This window comes from Musca autumnalis, unplaced genomic scaffold (genome assembly GCF_047663935.1).
Source record: "Musca autumnalis isolate F117 unplaced genomic scaffold, ASM4766393v1 scaffold_2, whole genome shotgun sequence".
NCBI classification, from domain to species: Eukaryota; Metazoa; Arthropoda; class Insecta; order Diptera; family Muscidae; genus Musca; species Musca autumnalis.
In genome coordinates, this window is record NW_027411755.1 from 253,145,288 (window position 1) to 253,166,928 (window position 21,641).

General features: G+C 34.9%; 5 protein-coding genes across 5 annotated transcripts; 3 read left to right on the forward strand and 2 right to left on the reverse strand.

The window, feature by feature from the left end:
• Positions 1-648: 648 nt before the first annotated feature.
• On the reverse strand, positions 649-6,497 carry mus304 (mutagen-sensitive 304). Its single transcript, XM_073971395.1, has 4 exons — positions 4,435-6,497; positions 3,924-4,374; positions 1,156-1,335; positions 649-1,090 (listed from the first exon to the last, which is right to left on the reverse strand). Exons 1-4 carry the CDS (start codon positions 6,319-6,321, stop codon positions 840-842), a joined length of 2,769 nt encoding a protein of 922 aa, XP_073827496.1. The 5' UTR covers positions 6,322-6,497; the 3' UTR covers positions 649-839.
• Positions 6,498-7,658: 1,161 nt separating this feature from the next.
• Positions 7,659-8,957, forward strand: Polr1C (RNA polymerase I and III subunit C). The gene is made up of 2 exons (XM_073971464.1): positions 7,659-7,918; positions 7,992-8,957. Exons 1-2 carry the CDS (start codon positions 7,782-7,784, stop codon positions 8,845-8,847), a joined length of 993 nt encoding a protein of 330 aa, XP_073827565.1. The 5' UTR covers positions 7,659-7,781; the 3' UTR covers positions 8,848-8,957.
• Positions 8,958-10,351: 1,394 nt separating this feature from the next.
• On the forward strand, positions 10,352-11,831 carry LOC141395470 (uncharacterized). Its single transcript, XM_073971366.1, has 4 exons — positions 10,352-10,442; positions 11,004-11,132; positions 11,192-11,259; positions 11,315-11,831. The coding sequence occupies exons 2-4, from the start codon at positions 11,117-11,119 to the stop codon at positions 11,693-11,695; spliced, it is 465 nt and encodes a 154-aa protein (XP_073827467.1). The 5' UTR covers positions 10,352-10,442; positions 11,004-11,116; the 3' UTR covers positions 11,696-11,831.
• A 1,670-nt stretch (positions 11,832-13,501) lies between these two features.
• eIF3i (eukaryotic translation initiation factor 3 subunit i) lies at positions 13,502-15,155 on the reverse strand. Its single transcript, XM_073971367.1, has 3 exons — positions 15,022-15,155; positions 14,303-14,792; positions 13,502-14,237 (listed from the first exon to the last, which is right to left on the reverse strand). The coding sequence occupies exons 1-3, from the start codon at positions 15,022-15,024 to the stop codon at positions 13,756-13,758; spliced, it is 975 nt and encodes a 324-aa protein (XP_073827468.1). The 5' UTR covers positions 15,025-15,155; the 3' UTR covers positions 13,502-13,755.
• Positions 15,156-19,316: 4,161 nt separating this feature from the next.
• Positions 19,317-20,453, forward strand: Scox (Synthesis of cytochrome c oxidase). The gene is made up of 2 exons (XM_073971465.1): positions 19,317-19,877; positions 19,941-20,453. Exons 1-2 carry the CDS (start codon positions 19,454-19,456, stop codon positions 20,300-20,302), a joined length of 786 nt encoding a protein of 261 aa, XP_073827566.1. The 5' UTR covers positions 19,317-19,453; the 3' UTR covers positions 20,303-20,453.
• Positions 20,454-21,641: the final 1,188 nt, after the last annotated feature.

Genomic DNA, 21,641 nt, shown 5'->3' on the forward strand with positions numbered 1-21,641 from the left:
GCTCAAAGCTGGGTGCCTGTTATCTAAAAAAAAAACAAAAAGGACGAAATTTTACAGCAGCAGAAACAATGTTGCCATATCAACATTAGGAGAGTGATGTGGTTTAATAGTTATAATGTATAGCATACTTTTAGGATTTTTATAAAAAATAGTAATTATAAATTGACCACATTGTTAATTTCATTTTGCGCCTGAATATATGCTGTAAATTATCTGAAGTGTTTATGTTTACTTCTCTAGAAGATATTCCTACTCCAGGTAAAACACCTTTAAATGGGTATCAATAACCCAGCAATAAAATAGTGAAAGTAAAACATTAAATATGAAAGCTATTTTGTTGCTCGATGTTTTCTCCCGCTTTAATGAATCGCCAAATTTGAATTTCATACCTAAATAAAGCAAAAGTTTACAAAATACACATAACATTATTGCAACAAACATACCCTTGTACTGTTGTAATGTAAAATAACCTTAGCTTCGACATCATTCGAAACACATCAGTCATTATTTTATACAGGAACAATCATCAATTAATAACCACAAACATTTCATAATAAGAAGCTTTTATACTTTTTTATAAATGATAAGAATAATGTTTTTTCATAAAATTTATAACAAAATCAAAAAAGTAAATAAACAATATCAATATATAATTCAATTATAGTATTTATTTGTTTTCGTTTTTTAAGATTCTAATATTTATATATTTACAACTATGTTGTACTAAAAATTCTTAAAAAAAAACAACAACAACTTGTTCTCATAACAATTTATCAAATTTTCGTATAAAAAAATTAACAATATTTAATGTGTGTGTGATGGATGGTTGGGTGGATGTGTCACTGAAAATTAAATGCATAACCTTTAAATACTTCAAAGAATTTCTCTTCATCCGATGCTGTTTCAATTAAACCTAAACGATTTGCAATTTTTGCAGCTTCATCTAAACTATTTAAGAGTATGTCGTGGCCCGTATCTTTGGTAATCGTTTGCCATTCGCTTAAATCGGCTACGACAGTGTGTAAATTTGTTTCATCCGCAATATCTTTGGGTATAACATGGGAGTTTTGGATTTTTTGTAAAAATTTTACTAAAAAAATATATTGTTTTATTAATTGAGTTGGTTGGGTGGAGAGGTTCGTGTTTTCTACTTACAATCAATTTCATTAAAGTTTAATTTTTTGGCATGTTCTGTCCACCATTTTAAAATCAAACTAAGATAATATTTCGTTGTGGCCTCAGAGTCACGAAACAAACATGTCAAATAATAGTCACAGAATATCATGTGTAAAAGTTGTACAGACAGGCGTGAAATTTCAGTTACTTCGTCAGTACCTGTAAGAAAAATAAAAAAATTAAAGATTTTGGGGGCATCAACGATTTTTAGGGGCATCCAAAGTGTCAAAAAGGCGTTGATTTTTTAACGATTTTCAGGGGCATACAAAGTACCAAAAAGGCGTGGATTTTTCAACGATTTTTAGGGGCATCCAAAGTGTCAAAAAGGTGTTGATTTTTCCACGATTTTTAGGGGCATCCAAAGTGTCAAAAAGGCGTTGATTTTTCAACGATTTTTAGGAGCATCCAAAGTGCCAAAAAGGCGTTGATTTTTTCAAAGATTTTTAGGACAAAGTCCCAAAGTGTAAAAAAGGCGTTGATTTTTCAACGATTTTTAGGGGCATCCAAAGTGTCAAAAAGGCGTTGATTTTTCAACGATTTTTAGGGGCATCCAAAGTGTCAAAAAGGCGTTGATTTTTCAACGATTTTTAGGAGCATCCAAAGTGTCAAAAAGGCGTTGACTTTTTCAAAGATTTATAGGGGCATCTAAAGTGTCAAAAAGGCGTTGATTTTTTCAAAGATTTTTAGGGCAATGTCCCAAAGTGTAAAAAAAGGCGTTGATTTTTCAACGATTTTTAGGGGCATCCAAAGTGTCAAAAAGGCGTTGATTTTTTCAAAGATTTTTAGGGCAAAGTCCCAAAGTGTAAAAAAAGGCGTTGATTTTTCAACGATTTTTAGGGGCATCCAAAGTGTCAAAAAGGCGTGGATTTTTTAAAGATTTTTAGGGGCATCCAAAGTGTCAAAAAGGCGTGGATTTTTTAAAGATTTTTAGGGGCATCCAAAGTGTCAAAAAGGCGTGGATTTTTTAAAGATTTTTAGGGGCATCCAAAGTGTCAAAAAGGCGTGGATTTTTTAAAGATTTTTAGGGGCATCCAAAGTGCCAAAAAGGCGTGGATTTTTTAAAGATTTTTAGGGGCATCCAAAGTGTCAAAAAGGCGTGGATTTTTTAAAGATTTTTAGGGGCATCCAAAGTGTCAAAAAGGCGTGGATTTTTTAAAGATTTTTAGGGGCATCCAAAGTGTCAAAAAGGCGTGGATTTTTTAAAGATTTTTAGGGGCATCCAAAGTGTCAAAAAGGCGTGGATTTTTTAAAGATTTTTAGGGGCATCCAAAGTGTCAAAAAGGCGTGGATTTTTTAAAGATTTTTAGGGGCATCCAAAGTGTCAAAAAGGCGTGGATTTTTTAAAGATTTTTAGGGGCATCCAAAGTGTCAAAAAGGCGTGGATTTTTTAAAGATTTTTAGGGGCATCCAAAGTGTCAAAAAGGCGTGGATTTTTTAAAGATTTTTAGGGGCATCCAAAGTGTCAAAAAGGCGTGGATTTTATAAAGATTTTTAAAGAGATATACCCTCAGCCTGTGCAAATTGAAACACTTTTTTCACAAAAAACTTATGTATTTAGGGAGTTTCAAAATATTGGTCGTATGAACCCACAAAAATGTTGATTAGGATTAAAGTTCAAATATTTTGCGGAAAAGGTACTTAAAGGAATGGACCGACATAGACCATGGGGGTGCAATAGGGGGTTTTTACACCCTTCGGGCTATTTTTTCAGGAAGTATGAATTTGCCCCTGAGGAAACTTGTACCTTCGTATAGGGGACAGTGAATACAAGATGTTACAACAAAAACAAAGGCGATTCGAGAGCAGCTCCTAAACTGAACTTTTCCGAAATTTTGTGTGGGAGGTACTCGAAGGAGTTTACCGATTGACTCCATATTGTAACCTCATCTAAGTCTGGTAGAAATTTCATAATGTGCAAAGTATGGACCAAATCGGTTACTTCCTTCAAGAGTTATCGTACTCACAAATTTTCCGAACATTTTCGAACTATTGTACCGGAAGGAGTGGACCGATATAATCCATCTTTGAACTTGAACTAAGTTTGGACAAAATAATACGAAAGCTAAATTTTGGACCGAATCGGCAGATCCGTTCGAGAGTTATCTTGCGCTCCAACCTCTACACACGGTGTTGTAGGGTTTTTTTGTAACTTTCAGGCTATTTGCTCAGGAAGTATGGACTTGCCCCTAATGAAACTTACAGCGTCGTATAGAGGACAGCGAATACAACTTGCGTAAACAAAAATCAAAGTGATTCGAGACCAGGTCCTAAACTGAACTTTTCCGAAATTTTGTGTGGGAGGTACCCGAAGTAGTGGACCGATTGAGTCCATATTGGAACCTCATTTAAGTTTGGTAGAAATTACACGATGTGCAAAGTATGGACCAAACCGGTTATTCCCTACAAGAGTTATCGTGCGCACAAGTTTTGCGACAATTTTTGAACATTTGTGGGGGAGGTACCTGAAGGAGTGGACCTATATGGCCCATCTTCGAACTTAAATCTGGACAAAATATTTCGATACCCAAAATTTGAGCCGAATCGATTGATCCGTTCGAGAGTTATCGTGCGCACCAGTCAGACGGACGGACATTGCTAGATCTACTCAAAATTGTCTGAAACGGATATCGTACAAACATACTTGGGGTCTAAAACCATTATTTCGATGAGGCACATTTTTGGTCGTATCAAAGTGTAAATACCCTCTTTAGCCTAAAGGCTGAGTGTATAAAAACGTGTCTACTTACAATATTCCATTTTGTGGAAAATCCATTGTCGCATTAATTGAAATACCAACGTTACAACGCTAAGGCACAGCTTAATATAACATTCACACTGTGTTGTGGATATTATGTTATTGATATTCGAACTGTCAGCGGCGGCGGTCCCTGCAGATGTTGTTGCTTTTACATTAGTAGTAGTCGAATTTGATTTTGTTGTAGAATTTTGTTCAGTAGTTTCAAATTGACCATATGTTCTACTTGCGGCAGTATCATCAACTGCCGGCTGGCAATCCATTTCGTCGTCATCTTCATCGTCATAAATCGGTAACAGTTTGTGTATAAATTTGGGTGGTTGTATAAAACAGTGATAGGCAAAGCGAATATGATTCCAGCATATTTGTACCAGCAATCTAAAATGTTCCAAATGCAGGCCAGCACTCAGAGGAAAGGCAATTTCTAACAAACCACAATAAACCTAAAAAAAGAAAAAATCACTTTTAATCATAAAACTTTAGAAAATATCCCTCTTTCGTACCTGCATAAAACACGAATCATTAGAAAATCGATATGTGGACTTTACACGATCAGCCACAAATGTCCTTTCCGGGCTATTTATACACAGCATATCGAGAATTTGTGGCAGCTTGCAACTTTCGTATAAACAAATCGATATCTCTCGAAATATCCAAGCACACGGCCGTGTAAAGACAATATGTTTCATGAGATCCACCAACATTTCCATATGCGATTTTTCCACATCCCCAGATATGTGTCCCAGCATACTTTTAAGCCACACCGAAAATGCTTCCAAAACACCAAAATGTTCACAAATACCACAAGCAAATCCCAACGTAACTATAGAATCTGTTGCAATTTGTATTAGATAATATTCCCCATGTTTATAGCGGAGTAAATCCAACGCTAAGGATGCTTCTCGTTGACACATTATGGCCAAAATGGCAATGTAACGGCGAAAACATAAACATCTCTCACGTTCATATATTTCACTGGGTTGTTGGAGGAAACGATTTGAATAGATTTTCGAATCACTTAGTGAATAATTGTGGTACGGATGTACCTCACAATATTTCAAGAAATACAATGTTTGTGTGTAAGACCAAAATTCAGGAAATACCCTGCACACCGATTCTATACAACGTGTTATGAAATCTTTGGGTATTTCGTGGACAGCCATTAGTTGTAATTGAGCCAAAAGGGTTTGTATGTTTTCCAGCTCCCGTTCGAACAATGTCTGTCGCTTAACAGTACCTCCCTTATCCAAAGAAGGATCAAATACTGGTGGGTATAATTCAATGGGTTGATCATTTAAATCTGGAGAATAGTTCATATCCAAAGATTGCATTTTCATGAGACATTTTTTCAACTTTTTGTCATGTTTTCCAGCAGGACCAGCTGTCACTGTTGTATTCAATAAAACCATGCTTTGTTGTAGCTTCTGGGTCTCATCGGCCTGCTTCATTTTCAATCGAGATGTTTGGGCTTCTTTAAGCCGTATTTCGGCCTGTTGAGCCTCAACTTTTTTGGCTAATTCGGCAATTTTCGATTGACACTCGCCCTTGGCGGCCTCAGCACTAAAGATTTTTTCCATTTTCAAATTGTTAGCCTGCTGCTTAAGGTGTCGCAATTCATCGCGCAGCAATGAAACTTCACCTTCCTTAGATTCAATTTTTGATTTCGATTCTGTGAGTTCATTGCTAATTTTCAGGTTTTCCTTTTTCAGTGCATCCACCTTTTCCATAAGGAATTTAATTTGTCTCTCCGATGCTAATTGTCGGCGAGCAGAACTTTGCCCAGATGTACAGCTGGTGTCCTGGGAACTTGGTGGGTTTCCCTGGGTTAATCGTAATTCGAATATATCCTCCGATTCATTTGTTGGCTTTTGGGATGGTGGTTTTTCTGATTGGCTGGGCTTGGGCTTTGTGGTCTTTGATGCCGGAACTGGTTTGGGAACAGAAACAGGTTTCGGTGGCGTTAGAGGTTTCTTAAAAGGTGTTGGATCTTGCTTTTCCACTGCCGCCATTAAATCCTCGTCCTCATCGTCAAACATTTGTGACAGAATATCCTGCCCAGGAATATCATATGTGGCTGCCGGCATCTGGGTACTTGTTGTGGCAGCACTTGCAAATTCCGAAAATGTTATATCCGTTTCCGTTAGAAAAACATTGTTGTTTGTACTGTTTGTGTTGGTTTTTGCCACTGCTTCCTCAGCTACTTGAGTAGCCAACAGAATCACATCATCATCGTCGTCATCCCAAAAATTGTTTTGATTTTGATTAGAGGTGGTGGTCGTAGATGATGAAGTTGTTGTGTTGTTTGCCGAACCACGATTTATAGTTATGTCTAATTTGGGCTTCTTCATGTTGCGTCCAAACTCTTTCATGGGTTGGAAACGTTTTGCCATTTTGCTATTTCACTTAGGATTTCAAGCAATTAAAAAAAACATTTGATGGAACTCTTAGTAAAAGAAACCCCGGCAAAATAGTAATTTACAACAATGTGATACCGATTCACAATGGCACATCATTCACAATAATCGATTGAAGGCAATACAGTAGAGCTGGTAAAAATTCGATGGCACTATCGACAGTATCGAATCCTATTTTTAAAATTCAATATCGATAAATAGGTTCCTCTGTCCCAGAATTGCAAATTGCACTTATTTGTTCGATATTTGCTCTGTTCCAGAACCTGCAAGAATCTACAAATTACGATAACAATTTTTCCTTTTTGTTATCGAAATAAATATGTTGTAGAATTATTAAGTATAGTACACATTGACAAGCAAAACTGACAGTCATCGAGGTCTATTTCGTGAATATCAAAGCCTAATTGAAAAATTTCTTTTATAATCTCTAAATAATATCGTAAATATTGTATTTCAAACGTTTTTAGCTAAATAAAAGTTGTTATTTGCCGGAAAATTGTCCTTAAAGTACGTTGACTGTCAGTTTTGACTGTTAGTGTGTACTCCCCTTTAGATTCTTGCAGTTCTGGAACAGCGCCATCATTAAAAATTAGGTGTGTACGATAACTTTCCCAGCAATAAGTACTCAGCAAGTTCCAGCAACCTCTCTCAATGAATTTTACTCACTCGAACTCCCTCAAAGAAGAAAAATTTCAGAAAGTTATCGAACAACATTTTGCAAACACTTGCAAGAAAGTCAGCTGTTTCCTAAAATGTATAAAAATTGTTTCTTTTGATATTTTAAACCAAATGGAACAAAAACATAAATTTTAAAATTGCATTTGACTTATTTCAAGCAGTATTCCAATGCACAGAGCTTTAAAATCTAAAAAATGCGAAACTGTGACATTTTCTTAGACAAAAATGTTAACATTTCATGCTGTGTTGCGATGCCAATTGGCCAATAGGCTTCTATCGCAATGTATAAATAAATAAATAAATAAACATTTCCAGTTGTTTACATTGAACAGCTGATCAGACTTGCAAATTTTTGCGGGACAAACTTTCCCAGCAAACATTTGCAAGTTCTCAGTCACAGAACTCTCCAAACTCGCTCTCTTTTGCTGGATAATTTTGTTATCCAGCAGCATTCAGTAAAAATGTGTACGAATTTGTACATATTTTTGGGTTATCGTACAGACCTATTTTGTAGATTTTTGCAGTTTCTCCAACAGGCATTTTGTTGGTTTCACTATGTAATTCACACTGTGGCCCGTGCACTTCACTTTGTTATCGGTGAGGTAGGTATCGATAATTAACACTATGGTACTATTGTGATTGAATATGCAAACTGCCATCTCTATTGTATTTGATGTTTACGTTTTTCACGTGTTTTGGACTAGTCTAGTTGAATAAATTTGTTAATTTCTATATTTTTTAATAAAAAACAAGTAAATATGCCGGCTTTAGAAGAAAAGCCCAGATTATATATGGACGAGTATAAACTCAAGCAGGATCCCCATGATTATGGCCTGGCCGACGAACCAATTGACATCGAAACATACAAAGCCAAGATGAAAATAGTTGTTGTGAGGTAAATGATAACATTTTACACACTCATTTTTAAAACTTAATAATTTCCTAAATTGTTCCCTTATTTTGTTTAGGTACGAAGGTGATGAGCTGGAGTTTGATTTAATTGGTGTCCATCCAGCATTTGCCAATGCTTTCCGTCGTCTTATGCTCAGTGAAGTTCCCAGTATGGCATTTGAAAAGATCTACATTTACAACAACACCTCCATTATACAGGATGAAGTGCTGGCCCATCGTCTTGGTTTGATACCATTGAAAGCAGACCCTCGTCTATTCGAATATCGTAGTGAAGAAAATGAACAAGGCACAGAACATGACACACTTGAATTTGAGCTAAAAGTTAAATGTACACGACGCAAAGACATTAAGGATTCATCGAATTTCGATACAATTTATAAAAACCACAAAGTACATTCAGGACAAATTAAATGGTTACCGCGTGGCAAACAAGCCCAACTATATTCAGAATCTGATGTTGGTTGTATACATGATGATATTTTAATATCACAAATGCGTCCTGGTCATGAGTTTGATTTAAAAATGATCGCTGTCAAGGGTATTGGCAAGGATCACGCTAAATTTTCACCTGTTGCCACGGCGTTTTACCGATTGTTACCCGAAATTAAATTGCGACGTGAAGTAAAGGGTAAAGATGCCCAACTGCTGCAAAAGTGCTTTTCGCCCGGAGTCATTGGTATTGATGACAACGATGTGGCCTATGTTAAAGATGCCCGTTATGATACCTGCAGTCGTAATGTTTACCGTTATCCCCAATTGGCCGATTCTGTTGAAATGTCAAGGGTAAGGGATCATTATATCTTCACAGTTGAATCAGTTGGTGCATTGAAACCCGATGTTATCTTTGTCGAAGCGGTGAAGGTTTTGAAAAAGAAGTGTCGCAAATTTCTGGAAGAAATTGAAGCGGCGTAGATATATAGGTTTTTTTGGAATGTTTGTTTGTACCTCTAAATGTGGCAAGGTATAAAGAAAGAACTGTTTAATTTGTATTTTATAAGAAATAAAAAATATTAAAAACAAAAGGGCTTTTATTTAAATTCTGTTTTGGAGGCGTTAGTGTTAAAATTGTAAGTTTAAACTGATGATCATTTGATAATGAATTCGTTCGAAAAATCCAAGTAATAATGGAGTTAACATACATAGTCCAGCTAACATATTAAAGCTGAATTGTCTGTTTTTCGGTTAGAGATGGTGTTGAGGTAAAGGGTTAACATGTGCCTCACCACTGTCTCCAACAAGTGTACTGACCAAAATTCTTAATACCGGAGAAATTTTAAATTCAACAATTTACCCAAGGTCTAGTATAAGGTCGGCCAATAAGCCCAGCTGACTATTATGTTTGATGTCAAAAACATTATTGTGATTTAAAATACAAAGGAACTAAAATCACAATAATGTAAAATCTATTACCCAGCAAAAAAAAATGGAAGTGGTGCAAGTTGGAGTGAGGATTTCATTACATGCATGGATGCGCTTCCAGTGGACTAATGAAAAAGGCAATCCTTTTCCTCACATTTGGATTACATCCAACAAGCACTTTTATGTATAAACGATAAAAAATTCAATTTTCATTCAACAAATGAAATTAAAGTAATACGGCGTTTATATTATAGTTTTTTTGCAGGGTTAACCTTCTTTATAAGGATTTGTTTGAAGTATATACAATGGAAATGACATTTGAAACCCAGACCCACTGGGTTAACCTTGTTATATATAAACGGCCTATAAGAATAAAACTAAAATGTCTTATTAATGGCCTGTTCCCGTACTTTACAAAGTGGTAAAAGTCGTAAACGATTTTCATACAAATTTTGTGTACGGGAACGCAAAACTCGTAAAAGTGGTAAAAATTGTAAAAATGGAGTGCTTCCTAGCTGTGTGCTGCGGAAGCAAAATGGAGTGCTTCCTAACTGCGTGCTGCGGAAGCAAAATGGAGTGCTTCCTTTCTGCGCGCTCCCTTGTAAAATTCACTGAGGAATTCACAGAAAAAGAAGCACTTCGTGACACTTGCACCAGTGATTTAACTGCTTCCGTGGATGCAAACTTTTTGCTGGGTATGTTTGTTGTCAAATGTTGTTAACAGAACTCTGAATGGCCAACTGTATAAACTGTGAATTTACCTTTTCTTTTGAACAAGCCCATGGCACAATCATACAGGTACCCGCATCAGCCCAGCTGATGTACTGCAAGCTGTAAAAAAATTAAATTAAATAATAAACAAAAATTTAAACGAAAAATTATGAATTTTTGTTGGATTTTAGTAATAACGCGTTTATTAATATCTGCCTAACAAAATTTTGTTGAAAAAATATGTGAATCGCTTTATTTTTGGAACACATTTTTGCCATTTCACAGTACTGAAATGGTTTTTGTTGTAGTTGTTGGCTGATGCATCTACCTGGTAATTGTGCCATGAACAAGCCTCGTATTTCTTGGATAAAAATGACAGTCACTTGACTTGATTAATCATCAAGAGAGAGCTACATGATGAGACTCTTAACAACAAGGTATGTCAGGATGATTTCTTCTATGGTTTCTTTTAACAATTTTATGAGAAATATAATACATATAAACACATACATATGTATATAAAATAAATGAATGATATTACTCGAAAACAAACCAATTTATTATTTACTAAGATTTTATTTAAAATAAATGAATGATATTTCTCTAACTAGGCGTTTACACCAGACAGTTTGTCTTCAAATACAACTCTGATTTACTAACACATACATATATTTGTCGTTTGTCTCCCAGCTGTCCATCATTTTTTTCAAAGACAGTCGGGTTAACAAATTTTTGACATTTTTGTGAAAAAGAAGTGAGATGATAATTCAAATGTGCTGAAAACAAAAGAATATGTACAAAAACAAAATAAGTGAATGGTAAACGAAAATAAATCTATGATTTTCATTCATAATTTTGCAACGGTTTTTGCAGTTGTCTGGATGCCTACGTCACACAGGCAAGTTGTGCGATTTGACAATCAATATATGAAGTCAACTGTCCTGTCATTTATAAACGCAGGGTAAAACAAACCAACCAAACCATAATTTCAATTACAGTAGCAATGACATCACTTTCTATTAATAGTCTCTCAATCTCAGTATCTGTGTCACTCTCTCACAACAAGAAAGCAAAACAAAACATTGCAATTCATTGACTTGCAGAGACAAACATGTCGAAATCAGACGGTTAGTGGTAATTTTAATAATTGTTAATAAAGAAAACAAATTAAACATTTTATTTTTAGGAAAATCAACAAACTTATATCCCACAGCACCACCAGAAACACTTGTGGACAATGATCCAACGTATCAGGTAAGTGCTTTATTGTCTTCTCGGATTTTTCACAACTTACATTTTCACATTACAGAGAGGCCCTCCTCCGCCATCATATGAAGAGGCTCTAAAAATGTCATCCCATTCCCAAGCTCAATATTATCAGCAACCACCCACCCATCAACAATTTCCAATCTATCAACCCAATGCAGGTTATGTTAATCCTTACCCAGCCCACATACAACAACACCAGAATTACTATAACACAGCAGCACCACCACCCACCCATGTAAATCAAATGTCACCAAGTCATAATGTTTTACACTTTGATAAACGAGCTGAAATAAGGACAACGGCTAATGGTGCTGTAACAGTTCCCCCACCCCCACCAGGAATTGCTCCAACGCCAGCCCAATTGGCTGCAATGTCTGGACAGCCTGTTATGATTAAGAAAAAGAAGAATTCTTTCTTTTAGACCTGGAATTTTTTATAAATGTATTTGTTGTCTGTATTTCCCAATATTATCTGCATACCTCTCATATAAATTCCTTATCAATATACCTCAAGATGTATTAAGTTTTAAATAAAATGTTATAAATCCCACTTAAAAATAGTATTGGAAACAAAACACCACTTGTCATGGAAGAAAGAACTTTCAGCAGAGGTGAAGCTGTTGTGCTAAGTACGATCAGTTGGGTCCTGTAAAGTTTTAAAAATGTAATACTACGGTTACACTAGAGTTTTCTGCTGGGTTAATCCACTTCGAGAGGATTTATTTGACGTTTGCGCTATGGGATTGATATTTGACACTGGGTTAATTCGGTTAAGTGTAACCGGGGTATATGCGATAAGATAGGTTCCTATATATACATATATATATATATAGTATAGGACAAAACATTTGCAACATACAATTTAGAGGTCCATTATCGATAGCAATAATCGTTGAGTGGAGTTGTCAGTTGCCAAAATTACTTTATGTATGGCAACCTTCAACTGAAGTTGCGAATCTCAGTTGACGAACCGGCTATTTTTCAGCAACCAGGTTTTTTCAGTTGCAGTGAATATTTTCGAAAAAACAAGAAGTAATGCTCTGTTCCAGAAGCTACTATTTTTTTACTACGTTAACACTTTTTCCTTTATGTTATCGGAAAAAATAGTAAAAATTAGTAGAATATTGCAGTGCTGGAACAGACCAATTTTTTTAACAATTGTTTATTATTTGCATGATTAATTTGGTGTATCAAAAATATGGTGAAAATAACAATAAAACAACAGTTTGAAATATTAATTGATAAATTGAGTGCAAATCCAATGTGCACATGGGTCCATCTATACCGCCGACAACACCAGGGAATTTCGTAATCAATCCCACGGCAGCGGGGTCTTAGTACCGGATTGACCCGAAACCAAAAGTGTTTCGGTCAGCGGCTGCCAACCCAGCATTATATGCTGCTACAACAACAGGGAATTTCGTTTTTTTTTGAATAAAAATGATTTTTGTTTTGTCTTGTTTCCTCCTCCGTCAACTTCGAAACCATCCAATTTTGGCATAAAAGGTAAAATATAATTTGACACATTTATTTGTAGGCCAATTTTCCACACACATTCCAACGTTCATTAAAATCGGGTATATATATCGTGTTTGGTGCATCAAATACATGAAATCGACCGAAAATATATGGGAGCTACGTCCAAATCTGAACCGATTTCAATATAATTTGGCAAATATATTTCTAGAGCAAATTCCTTCACATATCCAAAATTTGGAGTCGTTATCGGTTACCATTCCATAGATATTTGCATAAAAATCTAAATTTTTTGGAGGTACCTCCGATTTATTTTTATAGCCTATGTTACTTTCAGGTCATGTACAGGGCGATTATGAATATAAACTCCCCATGAGTTTTGTCTTTCTGCCGTTTCAACTTAAAGGAAAAAGTGAGAAAACTCACGGGAGTTGATGTTCATAGTTGGGCTGGTAGTGATATACTCTGGAATTTTCAGGAAGATCGATTCAGCGGTTTTTGAGTCCATAAACTTCAAACAAACGTACTAACATTTTTCTATTATATATACTTTGGTAAATTTCTGGATATTTACCCATAAGTACCCAATTTACACCACCTCAGTTACCTTTTTAAAATAAATGTATAAAAACCGCAGGAAAGGTTCCCAAAATATATCTGTTTTGACATTAAACAGATATATTGCCCTGTTTTTGGGTATCCTATTCTTAATGCACTCAAAACTCCATCCTTCAAAGTTAAACAAGATCTTCTTTTGTTTTTTTATGGCCTTTCTTCGTGTCCTTGAATAGATTTGTTTATTTACTTTGTTCTCATACATGTTTCAAAACATTGGCCTCTATAGACAACATAAACTCCAAACAAATCTTCACAGTCCAAAAGGCTTACTCTCATTTATTTATATATAAATTATCCGTTTCTTGTTTTTGTTTTTCTTATTAGGGTAGTGGTTTGATGACTGTATATGGAAATTAAAAAAAAATACACGTACACAATTGTTTTGTTTCTAAAATAGTGGTTCGTAGTAGGTACTATCGAATGTATTTACACGCACAAAACCATCTTCACCGCCGGATGCATAACTTCTACCATCAGGATGGAAAGCCAAACTGTTAATGGGACCAAAATGACCTTTAAGACGAGCGAACTCTTCTTCGTAGATTAAATGGAAGAAACGAGAATCGAATTTGCCAGCCTTGGTTGATGTTGTTGTTACTTCCATAGCATCTTGGCCACCACCCAAAACAACATGCTCCATAATGGGACTGATAGAAGCCGAGTTAACGGGTCTTTCAGTCTTGTATGTTTTCAAACACATCAAAGATTCAGAATCGAACAATTTGGCTGTGGTATCCTTGGAAGCTGTCACAAACATGGTACCGTCTTTGTACATTTGCATGTCATTAATGCTGCCTGTGTGGTCATTAACAGAATTGACTTCACGTCCTTTTCTAATATCCCAAATGGAAATTTGACCATTATCGTGACCTAAAACCAAGAGATATTGTATGTAAGTTATTTCATGTAATGCAAGATGTTCCAAAGATGTTTACCTGTAATAATTGTTTCATCCAAAGGACCCCACAACATGGAGGTAATCTTTGATTGCAACATGGGTATGCGCAAAATGGGGCTTTGGTCGGCCAAACTGGAATCGGCTGTACGAACATCAATAAGGAAAAGTTCCGAGTTCTGACCCATAGCCTTGTCTGTGGTATATGCTGCTTGATTTCCCGAGTAGCTAAAGTTGCAAGTACGTACCGATGATTTTGCGGGAATCGATGCAATTACCACACCATGCTCAACATCCCAAATTTTAGTTGTCATGTCACCAGAGCCAGTAATTAACTTTGATGTTGTCCAATCAACATCAAGACACCAAATAGCACCCTGATGTCCATCATAGGTACCCAAACGTTCACCATTGTTTGAGTACCAAACATTTGGCTTTTGATCTTTCGAGCAGGAGAACAACAAGTCACCTTCACGATTGTATTTAATTTGCGTAATGGAACGCTCGTGGCCCTGCAGCATTAAAGGTCTCTGCAAAACAAGAATTGACACATGTTAGTATAGCATTAAAAAATCGCACATCACTTATTGTTGGGGAATAACAAATCTTCAATGGGAGGTTTCTAGGTTATGTTGTATACAAAAATATTTCCAAACATTAGTAATAGTCCATTATGGAATGATGCATGACAATTTTGTTTAAATTTCAGCACTTTGTAACTTGAACAATATTAGAACATTAAATTGCCAAATTATTTACCATTTTAAACTATTTATTTATTCCTTTTTTCTATAAAATATATTTTGCAATTCCATGCAACTAAAATGAGAGACGTCAAAAGAGCGTTCGTGTCAAAGTCAAACCAAAATGAAATGCGTTCCGCAAAATGAAAAGTATACGCCGACGTGATTGTGGCGTAAGACATTTTAAATTATAGCTTTGTTCCCTTCCTTTTTTCTAGTAGAAGTAGCAAAAGAGAGAACAGTCAAAATTGCTCTCACTTAACAAGTCCATATTTCAGAGCTGAGCAAAATCGAGAGAGAGGCAAATTTAAGGGAGAAATAATATTAAATTTTTCTTGATGTTTCATTGCTTATTACAACATTTTTTAAACATTAATGTTGTCTAAAATCGTCAACAATGCAAATTATTAAAAATATAAATAAAAAATTACATAAACTTTTAATTGTTCATGGTTCACAAAAAACTATGAGTACGTTTTCCCAATTTGAACAAGATGAGCACTCGCCTTTACGTTTTCGTACGATTCACTACACAAATTCTCTCTTCGTGTTCATCATTGCCATAGACCTCGGCTCTCTCTCCATCAAACTGACAACTGCCGCAGGGAAAACTGCCCAATATAAATATGGACCAAGTTTTGTGCAAACGCGTTTCCGAACACAAAAAAGTTGTAAAATGTTCACTTCTCTTTAAACAAAAATGGAGCTGAACGCCGCTCTCTTTAAAAACTTTCATGGTACAATTAAAAAAGGTAACCTTATGCAATCATATGTTTACAATTTTTTCTAAATTTAAACTTTGACAACATTTTATTGTCAAAACGGATTTGACAATAATTTTCTATGTATGTGTGTGCTTATCATTGCATACACATACATATTTGACAGTTACGTTTCAAATCCAAAATTCAATGTTTTTAATATAAATAAAATCAAAGAATAAGAAACGACGCTGGAGGGAAATGATTTTTAATTTTAAAGGAGCTCGTAATACAAAATGTTGCAGATGGTAGCAGTTGTTCGTTATAGTTTTTAGAACAATTTAAGTTTGTGAGAAATATAATATATGCAAAGGTTGACCAATGTCAGTCAACCCTTCCGATAGCTATCATGCCTACCAGAAATTTTGGACCATTATGTCACGAAGCCTGGACTAGCCACTAAAAAATTTACATTGTTGTAAACTATCCTCGTAAGTTGTCGTGCCCATTAGTCATTTTAGTTAGTGCCGGAAAAGATTTTTTAAAAGCGTTTCTTCTATTATTACAGGGAATGTGGACTTGCCCCGAAAATAATGTACCATTATAGGAGCTCGTGGAGAACCCACGAACAATCCGAGACATGTCCTTAACATTCTGAAATTTTGTGGGGGAGCTACCTAAGGGAGTTGACCGTTACAAAGCAAAAGTTCAATGCCAAACATGAGTGCATATTACCAACTCTTTAGGCTAACAATAGGCTGCCTTCCGAAATGTCAGTTGCTTTGTAAATGTCTAAAAAATTCTGTAAGCATCCTATTCCATATCGCAGTGATACAGAATTAATGCGAAGAAAAAACATAGTTTTATAACGTGACGGAAGTCAGCCATTCATTTATACTATGGTAAATAAAAACAACAAATAAAGAAACAAAGTGAAAATTGTGTTTAACATTCATTAAAATTGGTCCATATGTTGAAGAAAGGATTCGACGTTTCACAAATCATTTGGACATTCTTTTGGTCTTCGGCCACTTCATAATATACCCTGAAATTTAACGTCGGCACCAGACTCGTCATTTTTATTCAATGAATTTTAATATTATTCACACAGAATATTATCCACTTCAAAAAATAAACAAAAAGCAATAGTTGTTTTTCTTTTTCCTGACGTGCAGGGGTGGATACGTTCAATTAGTCTGTAATTGAGCATGTCAGTAAATCCAGAGATGTATCTACGATTTTTTTAAATGAGGTTACCTTTTATTATTCTACCATGAAAAACTTTTTACTCGAAGAATTTGAGCGTGTAAAAAATAGTAAAGTGGTTGCCGGCGTCTGATTGGCTTATACTCTGACTTTGACATTTGTTCCAGCTTTTTTGACGTTTTTTCCATTTTTGCGTTCACGAACTTTTTGAAAAAACTTTTGTGTGACAACAATTTTTCTCTCTTTTTCTCTTTTACGAGTTTTACTATTAAAAAGTACGGGAACAAAGCTGAAATTTGTGGAGCAGAAAGTAGAGTTGTAGAATCTAGTTCATTTGAAAGATCTAGTTCAATAGTCCAGCTCTTTTAACTGAAGTAGTTCAGTAATCTAGTTCATAGTTCACTATCCAGTTCAATCATTGGGATAATAATCGTTCAATCAAAAGCATACATACACCAAATAGAAACAAACAATAGAATAATATAATTTACATAATTTAACTACACCAGAACAAAAATATTACATTTACGTATTTTATTCCATTCATAATAGCTTTGTTCCTTTACTTTTTTAATGGTAAGAGTGGTAAAAGAGAAAAGTGTCACAATTGAATTGAAACTGCTCTCTCATGAACATTTTTAACAGAAAAGTAATGGAACGGAAACATGGTAGATCCGGCAGCAATGTCAGAAAAAACATAAAAAAACAATTTTCGTCTTTTATTTCACAGTTTTTAATTTAGTGTTGTCAGTGTTCGACTTTTTCTTCGGGTTTTCGTCCATTTTGTGAAATAATCGTCAAACAAAAGTCGAAAAATCAGTTCTGCCGTTTTCTACCTGCAGAAATTTTGCTGGTAGCCTGTGGTAGAAGAGAAAGCCATTTTCGCTCTCTCTCCCCTCTCACTCTCTTAAAAATTGCTTCCAGTTTTGCCACTTTTCGGGGTTAAGGAATTTCGACACACACACAACATAAGATTTTTGCCAGCCAACTAAATGAAGGACGTGTTTTCTTAAATTAATACCAAATTATTCTTTCTTTATGCATGGAATAAAACACGTAAATGTAATATTTTTTTCTGGTGTAGTTAAATTATAATCTTTCTTTATGAATGGAATATATATGTCCTTGTTGTTTCTGTAATCGGATTAATTTAAGACGTGCGGCTGATTGGGCCACAGCGTCCGATCCTAGTGTTGGGACTGCCAACGAACCCTCTAGGCCGGGTCGTCTTCTCACTCTAGCTATCAACAAACGGTTGTCTGTTTGATATTACCAGAGAATACTTGATATAATATCGGAAGTAGTGAGCTGCTTGGAAAATTCGACAAATGAATCATCTCTGGACACTCCCAAGTGAGTGACGGTCAGAGACTTTCCGTACCGAAGTACACATCTGAGAAAATCCCCATTCCCCTTTATGAATGGAATAAAACACGTAAATGTAGTAGTAGTGCGATTCTCTAACTCATTTTTTCAGTTACCGACAATTGTCGGTAAAATTAAAATGCTTATAATTTCGGTAATTACCGATGTTTTTCGGTAAGTTAGCGACGAATAAAAAGCAGCCGCAAAGTTCTACCGATAGCAAGAGTGTTGTCAACTTTTATTTGAACGTTTTATTCATAATTTCGCGTTTAATTTTTACCGATTTTTGTCGGTAACTCAAAAAATGAGTTAGATAATTGCACTACTGGTGTAGTCATGGCGGAATAATAAGGTGTTATATCGATAACAATAATCGGTCCATTAGCCACACCAAACGTCAAAATAACGCATTACTGTGCATTGCTCGTTTACCTTTTGCATGTAATTTTATTCACAATAATGCATTTTGACAGCAAATGTGCTGTTTTTGCCGTTGTACCTGTATTATTGTGCCATGGGTGTAGTTAAATTGGTCTGTTCCTTTACTTTTGAAAGTGGTAAAACCGGCAAAGGTAGTATAAGTTGTAAAATGCACTCATATGAATTGTATGTTGTCTGAAGTAAAGGAACGCTTTTCTAGTAAAAAGTGGTAAAACTTGAAGATTCTTGCACGTAAAGGAACAGAGCTTATATAATTCTATTGTTTGCATGGTACAATAATACAGGTAGCATTATCATGCCAGCTGATGGTAACATAATGTGTCAACTGCATTGAATTGATGTCAAATTTTGACACCTTATGTTACCAACAATTGCTGATGCGGCTACCTGTGTATTTGTACCATGATTGTTTGTTCTATTTGGTGTATGTATGCGTTCGATTGAACGATTATAATCCGAATGATTGAACTGGATAGTGAACTATGAACTAGATTACTGAGCTAGTTCAGTTAAAAGAGCTGAACTATTGAACTAGATGTTTCAAATGAACTAGATTGTACAACTCTAATGCATAGATCCTATGTTATCAATTCACCTTGCATTACCTTTTCGAAGAAGAAGACAACATTAATCAGCTGTTTGGAATTTTGGATTTCAGGCGTTTTCCAGGAGAGCATTTACGTAAAAAAATTCCCTATTTATAAGATAAAACAGACACATTTGGTCAGCAAAACTATGTCCCGTCAAATGCAACGACTTTTTAATGCTTGCAGGAGACAAGCATTTAGTCAAAATGAAACTCTTCTAAAGCAAAATATTGTTAGGCAACAACTTCGTTTCGTTGCAAGTGATCCGGTTAAAGGTAAAGGGCCAATAACATGGAAAAGTGCTGCTGCCATTGGAGGATTAGGTGCTGTTGGTGTTGCCTTCATGCTGTACGTTAAACATGAAAAAGAAGAAGCCATCTTAAAGGAACGCAAAAGACAATTGGGGAAAGCTGCTATTGGTGGTCGTTGGGAACTCATTGATCCTAAAGGTAATCTACGTAAATCTGAAGACTTTTTGGGTAAATGGCTATTGATTTACTTTGGTTTTACCCATTGTCCTGACATATGCCCCGATGAATTGGAAAAGATGTCTGCTGTAGTGGATGAAATTGGTGGGTGATAATAAAAGATTAATTTTTTAACTTTATACTATTTATTCATATCTCTTTTTGCAGAAAAATCTCCCCAAAATCCTGAAATTCAACCCATATTTATAACAGTTGATCCAGAACGTGACACCAAAGATGTGGTGGACAAATATGTCAAAGAATTCTCACCCAAGCTACTGGGTCTGACCGGTACTGTTGAACAAATCAGCAAAGTATGCAAAGCTTTTCGAGTATACTTTTCCGCCGGTCCCAGAGATCAGGACAATGACTATATTGTAGACCACACCATTATTATGTATTTGGTTAATCCCGATGGTGAATTTGTTGATTATTATGGACAAAATCGTGACAAGGATCAGTGTGTTAGTTCGATACTAATGAACATTGCCAAGTGGAATTCGATCAATAAAAAATCATGGTTTGGTTAAACATAACGCTTGATATCCATTCGCACAATTAGAATTGTGTGTGCTAATACTGTTAATGCTTGTTTTTTATCTAAGATAAAGTTATATTATTAAATAAAAATTAAATTTTGCTAACAATGAACTTTTAAGTTTGAATGCAAAATTGAAATCATATAAGCTCTGTTCCTTTACGTGCAAGAATCATCAAGTTGTATCACATTTTACTCGAAAAGTGTTCTTTGCTTGGTGTAAGCATACAACTTTTGCCATTTTTAAAAGAATGTGTGCATGATATTTGAGAAATTGAAGTCAATGGACTGAAGAAAACACCTTAAAAAAGTTGGGTTTCAAAAATTTTATTTCAATAATCGGGTTTCATTCTTTATCGTCATTTCATATATACTTCATTTTGCATTAAAGACAATTTCCTTATTCGGGTTTTAGAAAATGTTTCTTCTTTTTATTTTATTTGTTATATTTGTTTTGTTTTTTTGTAACTACTTATCGTTAGAAATAGATGGTGAGTGTGGGTTCTTTTGTATTTTATTCTTGTTTCTATTTAATTTTACACAATGCAACGAACGTTTACATATGAATATGAGTATTTTGTATTAATTTCCATCATCATCTCGTCATCTTCATTATCGCTTTGTAATATTTTAATTTTTTATTTAGTTTTTTTTTTGTTTGCACAATTTCTATGCAATTATCGTTACGACTTTAAACCTATAAAGTTAAAGAGTGTTTTGTTATTTTTATGGATTTATTCAATAAGGTTTTTATTCATTATTTTGTTTGCTGCTGTTGTAGTTTATTTGTATATATGTTTTATTCTTGTTTATATAAAAATGTTATTAAATATGGTTGGTTTTTAGATGATTTTTTGTTTTGTCATTTAAGTGATTCTTTTTCATTCTGTTTTAATGATAGTATCTACAAAAAACGTTATAAGTGGTGGTGATGTTTTCAGTTGGTTGTTGTTTTTGTTTCTTTTTGTGTTTTTTATTATTTGTATTGTTTTATAAGCATTTTATAGTTTTAATTAGTTAATGTTTATGTTCGGTTCAATACGGTTTTGCGCAGGGAACAACATTCGGTTTTGATGATTTTCTTTTGTTGTAGAATTGTTTAGGCATTATAATAATTGCTTTTTAAGGTTATGTCTCTTGTTTTAATATCCAGTCATCATTACTTAATGTGGCCACAGTAAAATGAATATCAAATGACTTTCGAAATAGTTATGACAGAAATTTATGAAACTAGTTTCATATGATTAGGTAAACCCCATGGCAGAACTACCAGGTAGTGGTATCACACCAGCTGATCGAATATGAAAAGTCAAATCCCTTTATAAAAAAAA